Source organism: Ranitomeya variabilis, chromosome 1 (genome assembly GCF_051348905.1).
Source record: "Ranitomeya variabilis isolate aRanVar5 chromosome 1, aRanVar5.hap1, whole genome shotgun sequence".
Lineage (NCBI taxonomy): Eukaryota > Metazoa > Chordata > Amphibia > Anura > Dendrobatidae > Ranitomeya > Ranitomeya variabilis.
This window is the reverse complement of record NC_135232.1, coordinates 299,826,823-299,847,978: the sequence shown is the minus strand read 5'-3', so window position 1 is coordinate 299,847,978 and position 21,156 is coordinate 299,826,823. Positions and strand designations below refer to the sequence as shown.

Here is a 21,156-nt window from a genome sequence, read left to right as displayed (position 1 = left end):
TTTCTCACTGGTCATCTGTATACAATTTTGTTTTTTTACAGCAGCAGCTGCTAATCATTTACAGTTTAATATGTTACAGAAGTACAAAATATCCATATAAATCGGATGTGATACTGTGGCTCCGTACGGCATCTGATTTTAGACTAGAATGGGCGAGTCTCATCCGATTTAGGGAAGAAACTGGTGCACGCTGCGATTTCAATTCACACGCAGATTCTGTTATGGAAAAAACTCTAATCTGCGCTGCCCCATTGATAACATCGGTCCGTTTTTCTTCACGGACAGCACTTGTACGGAAAATTTGATCATGTGAAGGAGCCCTTACAAGGCTAATGAATGCTCTGCTGGCTACTGGTCACTGTGCATGTCATGTATTGCAAGGCTAAGGGTTACAGTGACGTCATCTAGTAATCTTCCCTCCTGTCTTTGCTTCGCGGAGATGATTGGAGTGTGCACATATGTGTCTATAACAGCCAGAGATGACGACTTCCCATCATTATAGATTAATCGTTCTGCAGCTACTCACAGATAATAATAGCTCTAATAGCATGTACGTGTCTGAGATTAACCATGTGAATAGCCTTGACATTCAGGTTATGGAGATGACAGCCTGATATTTGGTACGTTGCTCAGACAGTGACAGGACAAGGCGGAATGATCATTATTACCTGTACCTGTGGTGATTTGTTGTCTTACAGACACTTGTCCCTAGGAACATATTTATTTGTGGTCTAGTAGACTAAACAAAGTGATTATTGAAAGCCGAGACGGATTAACCAGTTTTAACTTTCCAGTACGCACAGCTTCCTTCATACTAAGGGTACCGTCACACATTGAAATTTTCATCGCTGCGACAGCACGATTCGTGACGTCGCAGCGTCGTATAATCATCGCTCCAGCGTCGTAGGCTGCGGTCACACGTTGCAATCACGGCGCTGGAGCGATGCCGAAGTCCCCGGGTAACCAGGGTAAACATCGGGTAACTAAGCGCAGGGCCGCGCTTAGTAACCCGATGTTTACCCTGGTTACCAGCGTAAACGTAAAAAAACAAACAGTACATACTCACCCGTCGGTGTCCTTCAGGTCCCTTGCCCTCTGCTTCCTGCTCTGAGTGCAGCCGTACAGTGAGAGCAGATCGCAGCACCGCTGCGCTCTGCTCTCACTTTCCGGCCGGCACTCAGAGCAGGAAGCAGACGGCAAGGGACCTGAAGGACACCGACGGGTGAGTATGCACGGTTTGTTTTTTTACGTTTACGCTTGTAACCAGGGTAAACATCGGGTTACGAAGCGCGGCCCTGCGCTTAGTTACCCGATGTTTACCCTGGTTACAAGCGAAGACATCGCTGGATCGCTGTCACACACAACGATCCAGCGATGTCAGCGGGTGATCAAGCGACGAAAGAAAGTTCCAAACGATCTGCTACGACGTACGATTCTCAGCAGGGTGTCTGATCGCAGTAGCGTGTCAGACACAGCGATATCGTAACGATATCGCTAGAACGTCACGAATCGTAACGTCGTAGCGATGGAAATTTCAATGTGTGACGGTACCCTTATACTCTACACAGACATTGTATGTGCCACTATCCGAGATCAGAGAGTGCAGCTTTAAAGGGGTATTCCCATCTCCAAAATCCTATCCCAATATGTAATAGATGTAATAATAATAATATTATCAAATACCTCCAATTAGAGATGTAGTATAGTTCTTCTGATTTGCTATGTCGCTTACCCCATGTGCAGGGCATTGCAATAGCTTAGGTATCCTTGGCTACAAACACCAAAAACTAACTAATGTCACTAAATGAGTGGCCGTAACCATGATACCTAAGTTACTGCAATGCCCTCTCTACACATGAGGTAGGTGACATAGTGAGTGTAGTTCTCTATCGTGAGAGCAGAATAATGCTGGGTCCACATGAGCATATTTCCTGGCCAATATACGGACTGCAAAGCCCAGACTGACCATAGGTCTCTTGACCCTCATTGACAGCTTCATAAACACATAGGTGGTCATAGGTGGCTGTAAGTTTGGGTCAGAAGAACCAACACCAGACCGCGCATTGTGGTCCATATATGGGCCATGAAATCTTATCTACCTGGAGAATGAAAGGATCGGGAGCCTGAAACCCAAACTTCTGTTACTTATCTTAGATGATATCTGTTCGGAGAGTGTTGGGAGCCTAATAACAAATAACAGTTAAAAATAACACTTATAACTTCTAAATGAAGGATAGTCTGAAAATATTTTAATAATTCGAAGAGGTCCCAGCACTCACGTACTGATGAATCTCGCTTTTAATCCAGTAAACACATAAATCCAATTAGGACGCGTTTCAGCCCATTCTAGGCTTTCCATCAACATGTTGGGCTGAAACACATCCTAAATGGATTTATGTGTTTATTGGATTAAAAGCGAGATTCATCAGTACGTGAGTGCCGGGACCTCTTTGAATTCTATACATTGCATTTTCCTTGCACCACTTCACACGGAGTGTCGATCCACCTTTCGGACTTTAAGACTGTAAGACTACACCATAGGCTAAGTCTTTACCCAGAGAAGCAGCATGAATTAACTGCAATTTCTGTAATTACTATTTACTTACTAGGGAAGAAGCCAAACAGGTGTGGGAGAAAAGGGAGGCAGAATGGGACAGAGAAAGGAACGCACGGAATCGCCTGATGAGAGAGGTAATGGTGCACACTACTTAGTGGGCGACTTTCTGTGCTACATTCTCATCTTATATCCGCACAGCCAATGGCTGTCAAAGTTGGCCATATATTTCTTGGTAATATACCTAATTTTTTTTGCTATGTAAGACCTTCCAATAATTTATGGTCTAGCATAAAGGATCATAAGGCCATATTCACAAGGAGCAGAATAAAGTGCAGTACAGTGCATTAAATCGCATTTAACACACAGATTATTGACCACTCTGTAGAAAATCTGTTGCAATGTGAACATGGTTTTTAGAGAAAACCTTCACATTTATGTAAATAGCTTTGAAATCCTGTGTAGTTGGCTTGTTGACAGCACAACTACATGGAGATAATTAAAGGGGTTGTCACGCCATGGGGTGCAAATCTGCAGTCACTGTATGCGACTGCAGACTTGTGAATCCTTGCAGAGTGCTGAGAGGATTCCCCGGCGACAGGAGCAGACTGTCATATGACCGCACGTATGCGATTTGCATATTTCCCGACACATTCCGCCTATCAATTCGCTTGTATTAAGCGAGGCCGTGCATGTGTAGTCGCCTCTTGACCGCATGTATGCATATCACATACGGTACTTGTGGTCAATCGCTCCCAAGCGCCGGCCCCAGAGAATCCTAACAGCGCTCTTTGCACATGATGTGAGGATTCAGAAGTCTGCAGTCAGATAGTGACTGCAGACTTGTACCCCACGGCCAGACAACTCCTGCAGCTACTCGCTTTGGGTCATTGGAGCGGTGCAGAGTACTGTTAGTCACCGCTCACTATACAGTCACTGCGGCTTTAATCTTTCCCCGGCACATTGATTGACAGCCTGCTCTGCACACACGCTGTATTTATAAGCTGCAGAGGAGGCCGTCAATCATTGGGCCGGAGGCTAATTACAGCTGTGATCACTGTGTAGTGAGCGGTGACTGTAGTAGTTCCCTGCCAGTGACTAGAAGTGAGAATATAAATGTAATTTTCTCACTGTAGCCGCTGCTGCACTAGAGCAGCCAGACACGAATTTATAGAATGACTGTCGTTTTCATTTTTATTTCATAAATCAATAGTAAAAATGTTAGGAGATGGCAGCTGCTAAGAATTAATGCAGCAGTGTGGGCAGGAGGGCGAGCTCTGTCTCTAGCTCCTCTACAAGCCTAGGAGTAGTAACTGCCATCTCCCCAGGAATGGGGCAGTCTGTCTTCTCTGAATACACATTTTACCTGTGAATTGAGAATTTTGAAAATGGATGACCATTCCTGGCAGAGGAAGAAGTACATTTTTCTGATCAGATATTTTACTAAGTTGCTGATTTTCACATGTATTATTGATTTATGAAATGGGAGATTAAAGGGCACCTGTCAGTAGGATCAACCCTCCTAAGCCATTTACAGTGGCTTGCAAAAGTATTCACCGTCCCTTGGCGTTTTCCGTGTTTTGCTACCTCACAATCTGCAATTTTACTGTTCCTGGCCGTTAGGCATGTGTTGTGGCTGTCGAACAGCCCTGAGACATACAGGCTCGGCAACTTGAGCATATTTTTTTAGCACGTTGAAAATACCCGATTACGACCCGAACGTGCTCGTATAACACCTTTTCCGAGCATTCTCGCTCATCACTATTTAGAATCATTCGAATATACTTTGTAAAACGGTCTCCTTATCCAGGTGCTGACAGGAAGACAGCTACAAATCCAGGAAAAAATAGAACAAAATAAGCGTGCACAGAGGGAATCGCTAAAGTCTCGCGAGCAGCTCATCCAAGAGCTTGAGGAGGTAAAGCAACTGACTTCTAGAGAGAAAAAAGAGGAGGAAGAACAGAAGACAGCTCGAAGACTGGAACTGGAGACACAGGTACAGTTATGTGTCAGTCTGTACATTATAAGAAAGAAATATTGGGAATCTGTGGCTTTGTGTGCCTGTAATTAAAAAAAAAAAATGTCCTTTTCTACATGGTTTCTGAGGTTTGTACTACTACACTGGGGAACACAATTTTTGTCGAGTTAGATTTAACACTTAGTAAAAAATAAATTTTGGCTTCTGAATCCAAAAGTGACACCAGTTTTTCTCTATCACAGCTTTTTGAGCTACAGGACACCCTCCCTTTGTCTCTAAAACCATCCAAAATGTACATACAATGGAAAATAATGCAAAAAATTACCTAAATGTAATGTATTTGTTCATACAAATAATTTATTGTTACTCGGCTAAGTCAAATTGTGTGTAAGCAGTAATGCTAGGTAAAACTTTCTGCTTATAGCCTTTCCTGGAGTGTTCAATCTGTGGACAGTTTTGCCTGATGCTCCAACAACAATAGTCAGCCATCATATGTACATTCCATCTACTGTGAAAACCGTCCCTCCATGACCTTCAAATGTTGGGGATGGCTATGCAGAAAATGCTCACATGGCAACCAAGCATTTTGGACAATTTCCGTGTGATTGTTTGCTCGTGTATTTCCAAGAAAGTCCTTGGCAAGGTCTTTGAATGATAGCCAAGCATTTGTTTTGGAGTTCTGACATTGTCCCAATAAAATGTTCATCTTTGATGTGCTGTCGAATCTGTAGACCATCAAACACACCAGCTTTTATTTTTCAAATGACAGGCTAGGAAATGCCGAAAATGAGATACTTGAAACAGTCTCGTTCAGTTAGCAAAGCTTTACCAAATTTCTTCATGAGACCCAGTTTCATGTGCAGGGGTGGGAATATAATGTTCTTTCTGTCAACAAGTGGCTCATGTACAATGTTTCAATCGCCAGGTTTGAGGTCAGATCTTGGAGGCCAATTCCTTTCCACCTACTGCTTCTCACAAGCTCTGCTGTCCTAGTAAATTAGGGAGCCAAAAAGCGCATATAGGGTCTTCTCCTCCAAAATAAGTGTGGTCTTTTAACAGGGGAATGCTCACCTGATGGTGTAAAGCAAAAGCATGTGCGTATCGGCTGCCGCAGATCCACGGGCCGCCCACGCGACCTTCTCAGAGACGTTGTGCAGGATAGTTTGTGGATTAAGTCCATGCTGCCACAATAATACAGATTCGAATGTAATGAAACACTCTAGTGGTTTATTCAACATGTTTCAAGGTCTATCTGACCCCTTCACCCCTTTCTGGTATTTTCCACCACTGGTAGTTTTCACCATCTGATCATTCCCCTCTTATTTTGGTTTAAGTAATGGTTTATTTATGATGTAATAAAGCTAAAAATGTTTTAAAATATTACTCTGTTCCTTGTTGTGCAAATTTGTTCTCTATACTTTGAAATATGTAAAATAAGTTTGCTTGACAAATGTACTGATGACTGGGAATGGTGAAACTGCCACAGATAGAACAAAAGGAATCACAGCTGTTTAGGCACTTAGGATGAGAAATAGGAGAGACAGACATGATCCAAAAGATAGGATAATAAGTGTGTAAATTAAAAAATACCATTCTGCTATTCCCTTGTATGCAGACTTTCGGAATACGTTTCCCTATATAGAGCGGCACACAACCTCTCATCACACTGTCCCATGTGAATAGCATAGACAAATAAGAACCTGTTGCCGGTCGCCAGGGTAGTCCTCCACCTCCAGGGCGGTGCTCTCGGCCAATAGGAACCTGCTACTGCTATACTCAATCCAGGCTAGAGTAATCGCATTAACATAAGTTGTAGAGGGAGAACCTGACGTGATAGAACAAAATTAACCTATTTAGAAATCGGCGTGCCTATTTTAGTCTAAATTGGCAGATAAATCAAACTCAACAAAAATTGTTCAAAGTTGTTCCCCAGCGTTATAGGTGTACATTATTCTAATACGAAAACATTAATCTACTAGATTTCTGAGCGGCGCTTGCAAGAAAGAGAGGCGGTGCTCTGTCTGGAAGAGGAGGAAAGAGAGGGGAAATTGGCACAGGAAGAAGAAAACTGTTTGGAAGAACAAGAGGCAGGAATCATGACTCAGAGAGGTTATCAGGAAAAGGTAAGTTATCCTAGAACTACACCACACAAGTTTTATTAGATATTACTAGATGTTTCCAGCCAGCTAACGCTCGGCACGCTCATTGCTATCTAATTAACGCTGCTGGTGATTAAACTAAAGTAGATAATGACAACATTCAATAGCGCTTACGCAGGTGGTAAATTAACTTAACCCCTTAACGACCGCCGATACGCCTTTTAACGGCGGCCGCTAAGGGTACTTAAACCACAGCGCCGTTAATTAACGGCGCTGTGGAAAAAGTGAATAGCGCCCCCCAGAGTCGGATTTTCTCTGGGGTCTCGGTTGCCGAGGGTAGCCGAGACCCCAGAGAACATGATTCGGGGGGTTTTTACCGACCCCCGAGTTGCGATCGCCGGTAATTAACCGTTTACCGGCGGTCGCAACAAAAAAAAAAAAAACGCGATTTGCCGTTTAATTTCTCTGTCCTCCGATGTGATCGCACATCGGAGGACAGAGAAATGTGGTCCCCGATGGCCCCCAATAGCCCCCCAATACTTACCTACCTCCCCCGGTGCTCCTCGTGTCTCCCCATGGGCGCCGCCATCTTTTTTCCGGGAAAAAATGGCGGGCGCACGCGCAGTGCGCCCGCCGCCCGGCACCCGGATGTTCTTTGGGGTCTCGGCTGCCGGGGGTAGCCGAGACCCCAAAGAACATGATCGGGGTCGATTTGCACCGACCCCTGCTTTGCGATCGCCGGTAATTAACAGTTTACCGGCGACCGCAAAAAAAAAAAAAAAAAAAAAAAGCGATCAGTTATTTCTCTGTCCTCTGATGTGATCGCACATCAGAGGACAGAGAAATAGGGGGATTCGGGGACCCTATCATACTCACCCGGGGTCCCTGGGTCCTCTTCTGTCTTCTCCTGCCAGCCGGCTTTTTCATCATGGCGGGCGCATGCGCAGTGCGCCCGCCATCTGCTGCCATCTGCCGGCCGGCAGGAGAAGACAAGTTGGGGCTAAAATTAGGGTTAGGGTTAGGGTTAGAGTTAGGGTTAGGGTTAGGGTTAGGGTTGGGGCTAAATTTAGGGTTAGGGCTAGGGTTAGGGTTAGGCTACTTTCACACTAGCGTTTTTTGGCTTCCGTCGCAATGCGTCGTTGGAGAAAAAACGCATCCTGCAAAAGTGCTTGCAGGATGCGTTTTTTCTCCATTGGCTTGCATTAGCGACGCATTGCGACGGATTGCCACATGTCGCATCCGTCGTGCGACGGATGCGTCGTGCTTCGGCGGACCATCGACACAAAAAAAACTACATGTAACTTTTTTGTGCGACGTGTCCCACATATTTCAGTGCCACCTGCCACGTATTTAAGTGACACGTGCCACGTATCAAAGTGCCACGTGCCACATATTTCAGTGCCACGTATCAAAGTGCCACGTATCAAAGTGCCACGTGCCACATATTTCAGTGCCACGTGCCACGTATCAAAGTGCCACGTATCAAAGTGCCACGTGCCACATCTTTCAGTGCCACGTGCCACGTATTTAAGAGACACGTGCCACGTATCAAAGTGCCACATATTTCAGTGCCACGTATTTAAGTGACACGTGCCACGTATCAAAGTGCCACGTGCCACATATTTCAGTGCCACGTATCAAAGTGCCACGTGCCACAGTGCCACGTGCCACGTATCAAAGTGCCACGTGCCACGTATCAAAGTGCCACGTGCCACGTATTTCAGTGCCACGTATTTAAGTGACACGTATCACGTATAAGTGCCACGTGTCACGTATTTAATTTCCACATATTTAAGTGCCACGTATCAAGATTTTCCATGGAGAACAGACACATCCAGAGATATGTCTGCTCTCCACGGCTGCAGCAACACACTGACAGGAGCCATAGTTCCTGTCGGTGTGTCACTGCGCATGCGCGAGCGAGTTTACCGGCGGTCATTGACCCCGGCACTCTCGCTTAACGGCAGTGCTGCGTGGGAAAGTTCAACGCAGCTGTACTGCTGTTAACCGAGACGCCGGAGTCATTGAACTCCGGAACAGTACGCGATACACTGCTAGGAGCTTCGCTCCTGGCAGTGTATCGCCGGAGAGCAGCCGATCGGCGTGGGACACTCGTTTTATGGATTCTGCGGACAGGGAGTATGAATTTGGTTTATTATTTTTGGATTTTTTCCTGGAGGATCGAGGGCTTCGCCTACAAGTGTGCTGTTGGTGAGTATATACTCTGTGTTATATGTTGTATGTACTGTGTGTCATGTATGTGTATTGTGTGTAGGTGTTTTGTGTAACTTTACAATTGTGCTAAGTCGCCGGACACAGGGACAACTCTCCCATCCTAATACCGGATGGGAGTAGTAGTCCCATACGGCGACTTAGCACAATGGTGGCACTAGCGTCGCATGGGGACACACACACGCACACACACACACGCACACACACGCACACACACACACACACAGAAGGACTCCATGCTGCTTCACTGGGGGGCGGGGGCTTCCCTCTTCCTGTCCGACGTCACGTCCGGTCCTGGGTGTCAACCCCTCCGTACAAAGACGCCGACACCCAGGACAAAGGCGCTGTGTGTGGAAGGTAATATGGGGCCCTAGGGGGATACGCAGACACGCCGCTGCGTAAAGAATTGACATGTCAATTCTTTTTACGCCGGCGTGTTTGCAGACAAAAGCGCCGCGTTTTTTTGCGGTGTGTCTGAACGGCAAAGTGAATTTCTCATTCACTTTGCCGGCAGACGAAAATGACATTGCGCATTTTTGAAAAGCGCCCGCAAAATAGCGCTCAAAAATGCGCTATGTCTGAAAGTAGCCTAAGGCTTCTTTCACACTTGCGTCGGTACGGGGCGGTCGCAATGCGTCGGCCCGATGTACCGACGCACGTTGTGAAAATTGTGCACAACGTGGGCAGCGGATGCAGTTTTTCAACGCATCCGCTGCCCAGTCTATGTCCTGGGGAGGAGGGGGCAGAGTTACGGCCACGCATCCGCGGAAATGGCGGACGCGACGTACAAAAAAAAGGTTACATTGAACTTTTTTTGTGACGACGGGGGCTAAAGTTATGGTTAGGGTTGGGGCTAAAGTTAGGGTTGGGGCTAAAGTTAGGGTTAGAGTTGGGATTAGGGTTTGGATTAGGGTTGGGATTAGTGTTACGTTTGGGATTAGGGTTGGGATTAGGGTTAGGATTAGGGTTAGGGGTGTGTTGGATTTAGGGTTTTGATTAGGGTTATGGTTAGGGTTGAGATTAGGGCTGTTTTGGGGTTAGGGTTGTGATTATCGTTAGGGTTGTGATTAGGATTATGGATCGGGTTGAGATTAGGGTTAGGGCTGTGTTGGGGTTAGGGTTGGAGTTAGAATTGGGGGGTTTCCACTGTTTAGGTACATCAGGGGGTCTCCAAACACGACAGCCAATTTTGCGCTAAAAAAGTCAAATGGTACTCCCTCCCTTCTGAGCTCTGCCGTGCGCCCAAACAGTGGTTTACCCCCACATATGGAGCATCAGCGTACTCGGGATAAATTGGACAACAACTTTTGGGGTCCAATTTCTCCTGTTACCCTTGTGAAAATAAAAACTTGGGGGCTAAAAATCTTTTTTGTTGGAAAAAAATATATTTTTTTATTTTCACTACTCTGCATTATAAATTTCTGTGAAGCACTTGAGCTTTCAAAGTTCTCACCACATATCTAGATAAGTTCCTTAGGGGGTCTAGTTTCCAAAATTTGGTCACTTGTGGGGGTTTCTACTGTTTAGGTACATTAGGGGTCTGCAAACGCAACATAACGCCCGCAGACAATTCTATCAAAGTCTGCATTGCAAAATGGCGCTCCTTCCCTTCCGAGCTCTGCCGTGCGCCCAAACAGTGGTTTACCCCCACATATGGGGTACCAGCATACTCAGGACAAATTGGACAACAACTTTTGGGGTCCAATTTCTCTTGTTACCCTTGTGAAAATAAAAATTTGGGGGCTAAAAAAATCTTTTTTGTGGGAAAAAAAATATTTTTTATTTTCACTACTCTGCATTATAAACTTCTGTGAAGCACTTGGGCATTCAAAGTTCTCACCACATATCTAGATAAGTTCCTTGGGGGGTCTATTTTCCAAAATGGGGTCACTTGTTGGGGGTTTCTACTGTTTAGGTACATTAGGGGTCTGCAAAGGCAACATAACGCCCGCAGACAATTCTATCAAAGTCTGCATTCCAAAATGGCACTCCTTCCCTTCCGAGCTCTGCCATGCGCCCAAACAGTGGTTTACCCCCACATATGGGGTACCAGCATGCTCAGGACAAATTGGACAACAACTTTTGGGGTCCAATTTCTCTTGTTACCCTTGTGAAAATAAAAACTTGGGGGCTAAAAAATCTTTATTGTTAAAAAATATATATTTTTTATTTTCACGACTCTGCATTATAAACTTCTGTGATGCACTTGGGCATTCAAAGTTCTCACTACACATCTAGATAAGTTCCATGGGGGGTCTAGTTTCCAAAATGGGGTCACTTTTGGGGGGTTTCTGCTGTTTAGGCACATCAGGGGCTCTCCAAACGCGACATGGCGTCCGATCTCAATTCCAGTCAATTTTGCATTGAAAAGTCAAATGGCGCTCCTTTGCTTCCGAGCTCAGCCATGCGCCCAAACAGTGGTTTACCCCCACATATGGGGTGTCGGCGTACTCAAGACAAATTGTACAACAGCTTCTGGGGTCCATTTTCTCCTGTTACCCTTGGTAAAATAAAAATTTGGAGGCAAAAAGATCATTTTTGTAGAAAAAATGCGATTTTTTTATTTTCACGGCTCTACGTTATAAACTTCTGTGAAGCACCTGGGGGTTTAAAGTGCTCACCACACATCTAGATAAGTTCCTTAAGGGGTCTAGTTTCCAAAATGGTGTCATATGTGGGGGGTCTCTACTGTTTAGGCACATCAGGGACTCTCCAAACGCGACATGGCATCCGATCTCAATTCCAGCCAATTCTGCATTGAAAAAGTCAAACGGTGCTCCTTCACTTCCAAGCTCTGCGGTGCGCCCAAACAGTGGTTTACCTCCACATATGGGGTATCGACGTACTCAGGAGAAATTGCACAACAACTTTTGTGGTCTAATTTCTCCTGTTACCCTTGTGAAAATAAGAATTTGTGGGCGAAAAAATCATTTTTGTGAAAACAAATGCGATTTTTTATTTTCACGGCTCTACGTTATAAACTTCTGTGAAGCACTTGGGGGTTCAAAGTGCTCACCACACATCTAGATAAGTTCCTTGGGGGGTCTAGTTTCCAAAATGGTGTCACTTGTGGGGGGTTTCCACTGTTTAGGCACATTAGGGGCTCTCCAAACGCGACATGGCGTCCGATCTCAATTCCAGCCAATTCTGCATTGAAACAGTCAAACGGTGCTCCTTCACTTCCAAGCTCTGCGGTGCGCCCAAACAGTGGTTTACCTCCACATATGGGGTATCGGCGTACTCAGGAAAAATTGCACAACAAAATTTGTGGTTAAATTTCTGTTTTTACACTTGTGAAAATTAAAAAAAATGGTTCTGAAGTAAAATGTTTGCAAAAAAAAGTAAAATGTTAATTTTTTTCTTCCACATTGTTTTAGTTCCTGTGAAGTACGTAAAGGGTTAATAAACTTCTTGAATGTGGTTTTGAGCAGCTTGAGGGGTGCAGTTTTTAGAATGGTGTCACACTTGGTTATTTTCTATCATATAGACCCCTCAAAATCACTTCAAAGGTGATGTGGTCCCTAAAAAAAACATGGTGTTGTAAAAATGAGAAATTGCTGGTCAACTTTTAACCCTTATAACTCCCTAACAAAAAAAAAAATTGTTTCCAAAATTGTGCTGATGTAAAGTAGACATGTGAGAAATGTTATTTATTAACTATTTTTTGTGACATATCTCTCTGATTTAAGGGCATAAAAATACAAAGTTTGAAAATTGCAAAATTTTAAAAATTTTCGCCATATTTCCATTTTTTTCATAAATAATCGCAAGTAATATCGAAGAAATGTTACCACTAACTTGAAGTACAACATGTCACGAAAAAACAATCTCAGAATCAGCGGGATCCGATAAAGCGTTCCAGAGTTATAACCTCATAAAGTGACACTGGTCAGAATTGTAAAAATTGGCTCGGTCATTAAGTACCAAATTGGCTCTGTCACTAAGGGGTTAAAATGAAGTTAATAACAATAGTGTGGTGATGTGTTGGGGTGGGATTATGTGTGGTGATGTGGTGGGGGGGGGGATTATGTGGTAATGTGGTGGGGGGGGATTATGTGTGGTGATGTGGGGGGTGGGATTATGTGTGGTAATGTGGTGGGGGTGAGATTATCTGTAGTAATGTGGGGGCGGGATTATCTGTGGTAATGTGGGGGTGGGATTATCTGTAGTAATGTGGTGGGGGGCGGGATTATCTGTGGTAATGTGGTGGGGGTGGGATTATCTGTAGTAATGTGGTGGGGGGCGGGATTATGTGTGGTGATGTGGGGGGTGGGATTATGTGTGGTAATGGGGTGGGGGGCGGGATTATGTTCGGTAATGTGGGGGTGGGGTGGGGGGTGGGATTATGTGTGGTAATGGGGTGGGGGCGGGATTATGTGTGGTAATGTGGGGGTGGGGTGGGGGGCGGGATTATGTGTGGTAATGTGGGGGTGGGATTATCTGTAGTAATGTGATGGGGGGCGGGATTATGTGTGGTGATGTGGTTGGGGGTTGTTATTGTGTGTGGTAATGGGGCGGGGAAGCGGGATTATGTGTGTGGTAATGGGGTGGGGGGGCGGGATTATGTGTGGTGATGTTGTGGGGGGCGGGATTATGTGTGGTGATGGGGTGGGGGGCGGTATTATGTGTGGTGATGTGTTGGGGGGTGGGATTATGTGTGATGTGCTGGGGGCGGGATTATGTGTGATGTGGGGGCGGGATTATGTGTGGTGATGTGTTCGGGGGCGGGATTATGTGTGATGTGGTGGGGGGGGCGGGATTATGTGTGGTAATGGGGTGGGGGGGCGAGATTATGTGTGGTGATGTGGTGGGGGGGCGGGATTATGTGTGATGTGTTGGGGGGGCGGGATTATGTGTGGTGATGTGTTGGGGGGGCAGGATTATGTGGGGGGGCGGGATTGTGTGGTAATGTGGTGGGGGGCGGGATTATGTGTGGTAATATGGTGGGGGGCGGGATTATGTGTGGTAATGGGGTGGGGGGGCGGGATTATGTGTGGTAATGTGGGGGGTGGGATTATCTATAGTAATGTGGTGGGGGGCTGGATTATGTGTGGTGATGTGAGGGGGCGGGATTGTGTGTGGTGATGTGGTGAGGGTGGTATTGTGTGTGGTAATGGGGTGGGCGGCAGGATTGTGTGGTGATATGGTGGGGGGCGGAGCTACTGTGCAGGGGCGGGATTAGCGAGTAATCACAATGCCTCTATATATATATATATATATATATAGAATTATCATGTGCCTGTTCATCTCATTAAAGGGAATCTGTCACCAGGTCTTTTAGAAAAAAGGAAAAAAGCCAGCTCACCAGTCCTCGAGAGAAGCACGGAACTCAGTCTTGATGCGCCGTAAAAACCATGAAAGAAAAAGCAAATGTTCCAGCTTCAAGTAGATAAAATATAAATCTTTAATCCAAAAATTTAAAAAGATACATGCTCCTCGGACCTCACCATAACCCTGTGAGGATAGTGACGCGTTTCGACTGCAACCGCAGTCTTTATCAAAGTCTTTTACCCCCTAATTTAATGCAGAGACAAGAGACCCTGATTCCAGCGATGTTTGACTTTAGCTACGTTCACATTTGCGTTGTGCGCCGCAGCGTCGGCGACGCAACGCACAACGCAAATGTGAACGCATGCACAACGCAGCGTTTTGTGACGCATGCGTCCTTTTTTTGCTTGATTTTGGACGCACAAAAAATGCAACTTGCTGCGTCCTGTGCGCCCTGACGCGTGCGCCGCAGCGACGCATGCGTCACAAAACGCAAATGCAACGCATGTCCATGCGCCCCCATGTTAAATATAGGGGCGCCCGACGCTGCGTCGCACAACGCTAAGGTGAACGTAGCCTTACTGAGCTGCTAGCTGTAGTTTTGATATCTGCAGGAAATTATCCAGTAAAGGACTAGTAAACCTGCTACCGTGTAATCCAACCTCACCCCCACCGCTGATTGGCAGCTTTCTGCCTATGCACAGTGTACACACAAAGCTGCCAATCGGTGGTGTGGTGGGGTTACAAAGAGCTAAGTATTTAGTAGATCTGCAGCAGATAAAACGTGATTTTATCAGAACTGCAGCAGGCAGTAATGTAAGTGACATATTGATGGAATCGGGATCTCTTCCCTTACTGTATGCTGCTCATATAGAATAATAAAAACCTGGTGACAGACTCTCTCTTTAAGCATATGCAGAGCAAAAGGTGTGGGTAAATTGTGCTGCTTGTGCAAAATGATCTATCGTCCACAAGTTCAAGTGGTTTTTCCCAAGAATTGTTTTTACTTCGTATAGAGTTATCAAAAAGATATCAAACTGACAGGATAAACTATACTTTACTCACCTACCACTGCTGAATAGCTGCCTCTGCGCTGCCACCCCGGTGTCTGCTGTTAGACTGACGCTATGATGTAATAACCACAACACACATGACCACAGCAGCCAATCACTGGGCTCAGCAGTCTCATGCCCACTACCCCGCCATCATTGCTGTAGTCTACCAATGAAGACCAGGAGCATAGGCAGCCTGCCAGCTGTGGAGCAGGGGAGGGTGGGTAAAGTACAGTTTATTTTGACCTGTGTAAAATCAAGGGCTGCGGAGTCGGGAAGCAAAACCTCTGACTCGGACTCCAACTCCTCAATTTCCCTGACTCCCGACTCCACAACCCTGCCTCACTATTGAACATGTGCATAAAGTGCAACACAGATTCATCTCCACAGCACTGGTCACTATTAAGCATGGACATAAAGTGCAGCACAGATTCTTCTCCACAGCACTGGTCACTACTAAGCATGGACATAAAGTGCAGCACAGATTCATCTCCACAGCACTGGTCACTATTGAACATGGACATAAAGTGCAGCACAGATTCATCTCCACAGCACTGGTCACTATTGAGCATGGACATAAAGTGCAGCACAGATTCATCTCCACTAAAAGCCGAGATCCTTGGATCAGGACAACAGAACAGACATTTCATAACTTTCCCAAATTCTTCTGAATACATTTACAGCTCACCCTGCATTGTACTACTATTTAGCAGTGCATTGTTGTAAAGGTTTGTGCTTGTATTGGCCAAAACTAAGCTGACATCCATCTGTTGGCCAATAGCAGTTTAAGGCCAGGTTCACACAATCAGCATTTCAGAAGTGAACTCATGTCATGGAAGAAGTGCCAATTTTCCATATAGTTTTCACAAATCGTTTAACCAATGGAAGACTGGAGAAACCTGCAGACTGGCTTTGTATGAGTTTGCTCGTCTGGTGAAGCTCATTGTGGTTGTAAGGCCACGTTCACACGATCAGTATTTGGTCAGTATTTCACATCAGTATCTGTAAGTAAAAGCCAGGAGTGGGTGATAAATGCAGAAGTGGTGCATATGTTTCTATTATACGTTTCCTCTGATTGTTCCCCTCCTGGTTTTGGCTACAAATACTGATGAAAAATACTGACCAAATACTGAATGTGTGCACATGGCCAGAAGATGAATCCTCACTTTATCTAATAAAAATAGGACGGAGATCATGCTGAACTCACTGTGTGGTCAGCACTTCAGCCTTGAAGTGTTATTTTTGGATGGAGTGGGAAGATTAAGTGTACCCCACTGTAGTTGGTGTGGATTACCATAAGTATTAAGAATACTACATCTGATCATCTAGCAATGTCAGCAGACAACCATTTGGATTTTGTTTTTTTAAAGAATGTTTTTATTAAAATGTTTAAGATTACAAAAACACATGACGTATATAAAAAACGGAAATAGAGTAATAAATGGTTGGTTTTCCTAAAGAGAAACTGTTTTATATATAACCTTTGATATAAGTCAATGAAGTAATATAAATTACTATGCAATAACTTAATGAATGTCAAAGTAAACATTAACCCCTTCACGACATATGATGTTTATTTACGTCATATGTCGTCTCTCTGACTTTGATGTGGGTTGCGGTGCTGAGCCTGGTACTTGATGGCTGATGTTGGGTGATCCCAAAAAATGGAAACGCAAAAACTTTTTTTCAGACAAATTTCAGAATTTGTTTTTCATCACTTAAATAAAAAATAAACCAGACATGATTGATATCTACGTAACTGACCTGGGAAATCACATCGCCAGGTTGGCTTTACCAATATGGTAAATTAAAAAACACCAACAACAATTCTGGAATTGCGGGTTTTTTTTCCAATTTCACTGTACTTGGAATTTTTTTTTTCCGTTTTCCTCTCTTCCATCAAGGAGAATTCTACTGATTGTAGAGAAAATAGTAGTAGAGAATATAGGAATAGAGGAGCTCATCCTCATGTAGTGTGGCTTTGTGACTGCGTGTCACAGACGTAACCTGTAGTGGAAAATTAAGGTAATGTTCGACCTCCCATTACCTTGCTTTTTTGAAAGTTTTGGATCAACCAGATGGTATCTTGCAAGGATTTAAGAATGTGATGAGTAAAGGTTCTATAAAACATTTTTTATATTTTTATGTCATTCAATGTAAGGATAAATAGACTATACTAAATGAGAAGACACGGGGAGGGTCAGCGGGTGCTCTAGTCCGCTGGCCCGGGACCGGATGGACCAGGGCACATAGCTCTGAACGCCTGCTCTCCTTTTTACTGTGAGCTTAACACTACTCAGACAACACAGGGTGAGGGTAAAACAGAGTGGCAATACTTTATTGAACCACTAAACAGACAATAACAGGTAGAACAGTCCCAGCAACATACCCAAGATGGTGCAAATTAGAGAGGCTCACCCTTCTGCTGACTCAACAGGTTTAGAGCAGCTGTGACTTTGGAGAAAAAGAAGAAAAAGGCAGGGACGCTTACCTGCCCAGGCCTCAAAGCAAATGCACTAACAGGGTGCAGTGGACCCATTTAAAGATAGCGGCTACACAGGTGCAGTAATACCGATGAGACAGCCAGCCTACAATCAGGGATTGGCCGTTTCATACACCAGTGCACAAAAAGATACAGTCTGTATGCGGCAGTGTTCATATACAGAAGATGCAGAGCGTCTCTGCCTTTTTCTTGGTGTTTTTATAGGTTTTTAGAGGATCTTCACGTCCTCTTTTTTGTGGTTTTGATGTTAGAGTAGGATTCACAAGTGTGTGGACCTGTGACATGGGTTGTGAGCTTCCGTATTTTGGCCAGAATAACTAATGCATCACATATATTGCTATGTGTTTTTTGCACTTTATATCATTTAAGGGTGCAGTTGGGCCCAGATGGCTTTGTTCACACAGGATGCATTTTAGTTAGCACTGGGCAGCCCGCCTGATCTAAGAGTATGGGCGTCATTAATAGGCTGTGATCCAGATGCTCTCCATCTTCTGTGTGTGAACATTGCCGCATACAGACTGTATCTTTTTGTGCACTGGTGTACCAAACGGCCAATCCCTGATTGTAGGCTGGCAGTCTCATCGGTATTACTGCACCTGTGTAGCCGCCATCGTTAAATGGGTCCACTGCACCCTATTAGTGCATTTGCTTTGAGGCCTGGATAGGTAAGCGTCTCTGCCTTTTTCTTGGTGTTTTTTTATAGATTTTTGAAGGATCTTCACTTCCTCTTTTTGTGGTTTTGCAGACTATAGCCACCAGTGGCACCCCGCTTTTGGCACGCACCCACAAAGTGGAGGTAACAACAAGCTTAAGAAGCTGACAATCCATTGAAGCACATGGCCAGGTGACCGAATGGTCCCAACCTGGCTTCTCCGAACGTATCCATGGGGGTCAGGTGACCAGAGAGTCATAACCTGGATTCTCCTGACGTCTCCATGGAGTCCAGGTGACCGGATGGTTCCAACCTGGCTTCTCTGCACATATCCATGGGTTCTGTGATAGTCAATGGAGCAGATCTGTATTCTTCCAGCTGGGGCCATGGTCCAATAAGCTGCCATCCTGTAGAATGTCAAATATGTGTCCCTCTTCATGGAGCCATGTTGTCCAGGTAGAGTATTGCTTTATGGAGTCATGGCTTCCTGACTATTGTTCTGTCAAGTCACTTTTGATACACCATGCAGAACAATAGAAGTCCCTTTTTATACCCACATCTGTGGCTCAAGTCATTATCCACAGGTCAGGGGGGGGGGGGGGGGGGGGGTTGGGGGGGAGGTGGGATGAGTTTAACTCTCATTGTTTGAGTTTTTATTTAATCAATCTACATAATTCGTCCTCCTCTGTTTTGCATGTCAACAAGCCACAGGACCCACACAATGGTCAATCAACATATTTGGCATCCATTGTTCAGTGACCCTGCATCCCTGTCTTGCAGAGATAACAGACAATAAGTTACAACAAACATCAACTCAAGTGTCAACATTCAGACAATATGACAATAGTTCATGTTTCTTGACCAGCCACAAATTCAAAAGTCAACACAAAGATAATAGTCTATGCCTCCTGGCCTACTGAAAATGTCTGGATAATTAAGATTAAATGTTGTGTCTTCACACTAATGGATGCTTTTTTAATTAGGGGAAGGACGATGGTGATATATTGCATTGAAAAGTGATACATATGCCACGTGCAATGTTTATATATTAATTATTTCCAACTTTTCTGTTTTGCAGGTGTTTAGCCGCCCACGGCCTGCTTGGTCTTAACAGATAAGATGTACCAGGACTGTCAATAGCACAAAAAAGAACATTGTTTGCTGTTTCTTTCCTATGTATAATACTTGTAAATAGTTTTTTAATCTAGAGTTTGTGTATGAGCATCCCTATAATGCAATATTAGCTGACATTATTTATAAATAGAATGTATCAATAAAAAGGGTTGTTCAGATAGAACAAGTTATCACCTATCCATAGAACTGATTGCTGGGGGTCTGTGCCAGGGACTCTCACTGAACGGCAGAATGAGGAATCTTTTATACCCGATAGGGCACTTTTGCTCATTACAAGATGGAGCGGCAGGTCGGATGCCCAAACTTCGACTGTGCTCCATTGTAATGGGTTAAAAGTTCCCTGTTCTGCCTATCAGTGTGGGTCGGACCCCCACTGACCAACAACTTACTGCTAGTCTTATGGTTAAGGAATAACTTGTTTTTGCTTGACAGACCCTGTCTTTTAGCTCTAGCATGCCTTTATGCTGCCACCTTGTGGTGGAAAGTATTTTTAAGCTTCTGCAAGAGGTAAAAATTTGACAGGTGCTAGTTTTGGACATGCGTGTTTGTTTCCCACTATATCAAGCCAAACAAAACTTTTTTTTTTTAGGAGATAGCCATTGACTTTTTTCTAACCATGCTCCTTGTCTGGTATTTCTCCTTTAGAAACTGAATGCATACATTAATTCTGTTTATAATGGTAGTCTCACAGTGGGCTATTACATGTGGCTAAAAGCATTGCTCATGTGCGGCTGAGTGCATGTTTGCAGTATCATATCATTTGATCGTTGGACCCTAAGGATGTGTAAGTTGTTGTTTTCTTGTTCCAAATTGGATGAAGCCTTCAAAAATTGTGTGTTTTTTCTGATGGTTGAGAGTTTTAGAATCAAGTCTATGGCCTCATTCATAAGGTGCCATAAGCCAAAGCTGGCGTGAAACAGGACTGATTTGGATCTGCAGCAGGTCTATGTTTACGTACCATGACACTCCTGTGTGAATGAGGCCTACCCTTGTGGTAGAAATAACCTTATTGTTATGTGCGTGTGTTTTTACACAGCCGTCAGGACCAATTACCAACCCACAAATTACATATGATGTAGAAACCACAATCTTCAAGTGACCATTCCGAATAAGCTGTCCTGTGTATGTACATGAGGAATACCACTGTGACTTCTAGCCTGCATGCTCTGTATGTAATTTACTGGGAGGAGACAAGCTGCAGTGATCTCCCCCATAGATGGCTCAGCACGGAGATGGGGGGGTTCATGCTCTTAATTCACTTTTGATCACAGTAAAAGGAGCTACAGCAACATGGAGGACATTATACAGCAGAGCTGAGCTGTCTTAATCTGAGTCAAGCTCTGATGAGAGATAACACTTGTGACAGAGCTCATGATATTTTCAGTGTCCTTTTACCTTCCCTCTGCATAGAAGATAATGGGCTGTCTCCTCTGAGAAAGATGGACTTCAGCTGATTTTCACAGTGGATGACAAGTTCAGGAGGTGGGGGAGGGGAAGAAGAGGCTGCTAAGTGGGGAAGGAAACGGATTTCTCCTATAAGGCCGGTTTCACACGTCAGTGGCTCCGGTACGTGAGGTGACCGTTTCCTCACGTACCGGAGCCACTGACACACGTAGACACATTAAAATCAATGCATCTGTGCAGATGTCATTGATTTTTTGCGGACCGTGTCTCCGTGTGCCAA

At 44.6% G+C, this 21,156-nt stretch overlaps 1 protein-coding gene across 3 annotated transcripts in view; it reads left to right on the top strand.

Annotated features, from left to right (window-relative positions):
• TCHP (trichoplein keratin filament binding) overlaps positions 1 to 20,394 on the top strand; it is a 41,454-nt gene extending 21,060 nt beyond the window's left edge. Inside the window, exons 10-13 of one of the 3 annotated variants that reach the window (XM_077295651.1) lie at positions 2,610 to 2,691; positions 4,365 to 4,550; positions 6,512 to 6,655; positions 19,417 to 20,394. In XM_077295651.1, the coding sequence (XP_077151766.1) occupies positions 2,610 to 2,691; positions 4,365 to 4,550; positions 6,512 to 6,655; positions 19,417 to 19,449 (445 nt within the window). In that variant the 3' untranslated portion in view covers positions 19,450 to 20,394. The remainder of the gene's footprint in view (positions 1 to 2,609; positions 2,692 to 4,364; positions 4,551 to 6,511; positions 6,656 to 19,416) is intronic. The other 2 variants (XM_077295661.1, XM_077295668.1) reach the window with 2 other exon arrangements.
• The last annotated feature ends 762 nt before the right edge of the window (positions 20,395 to 21,156 follow it).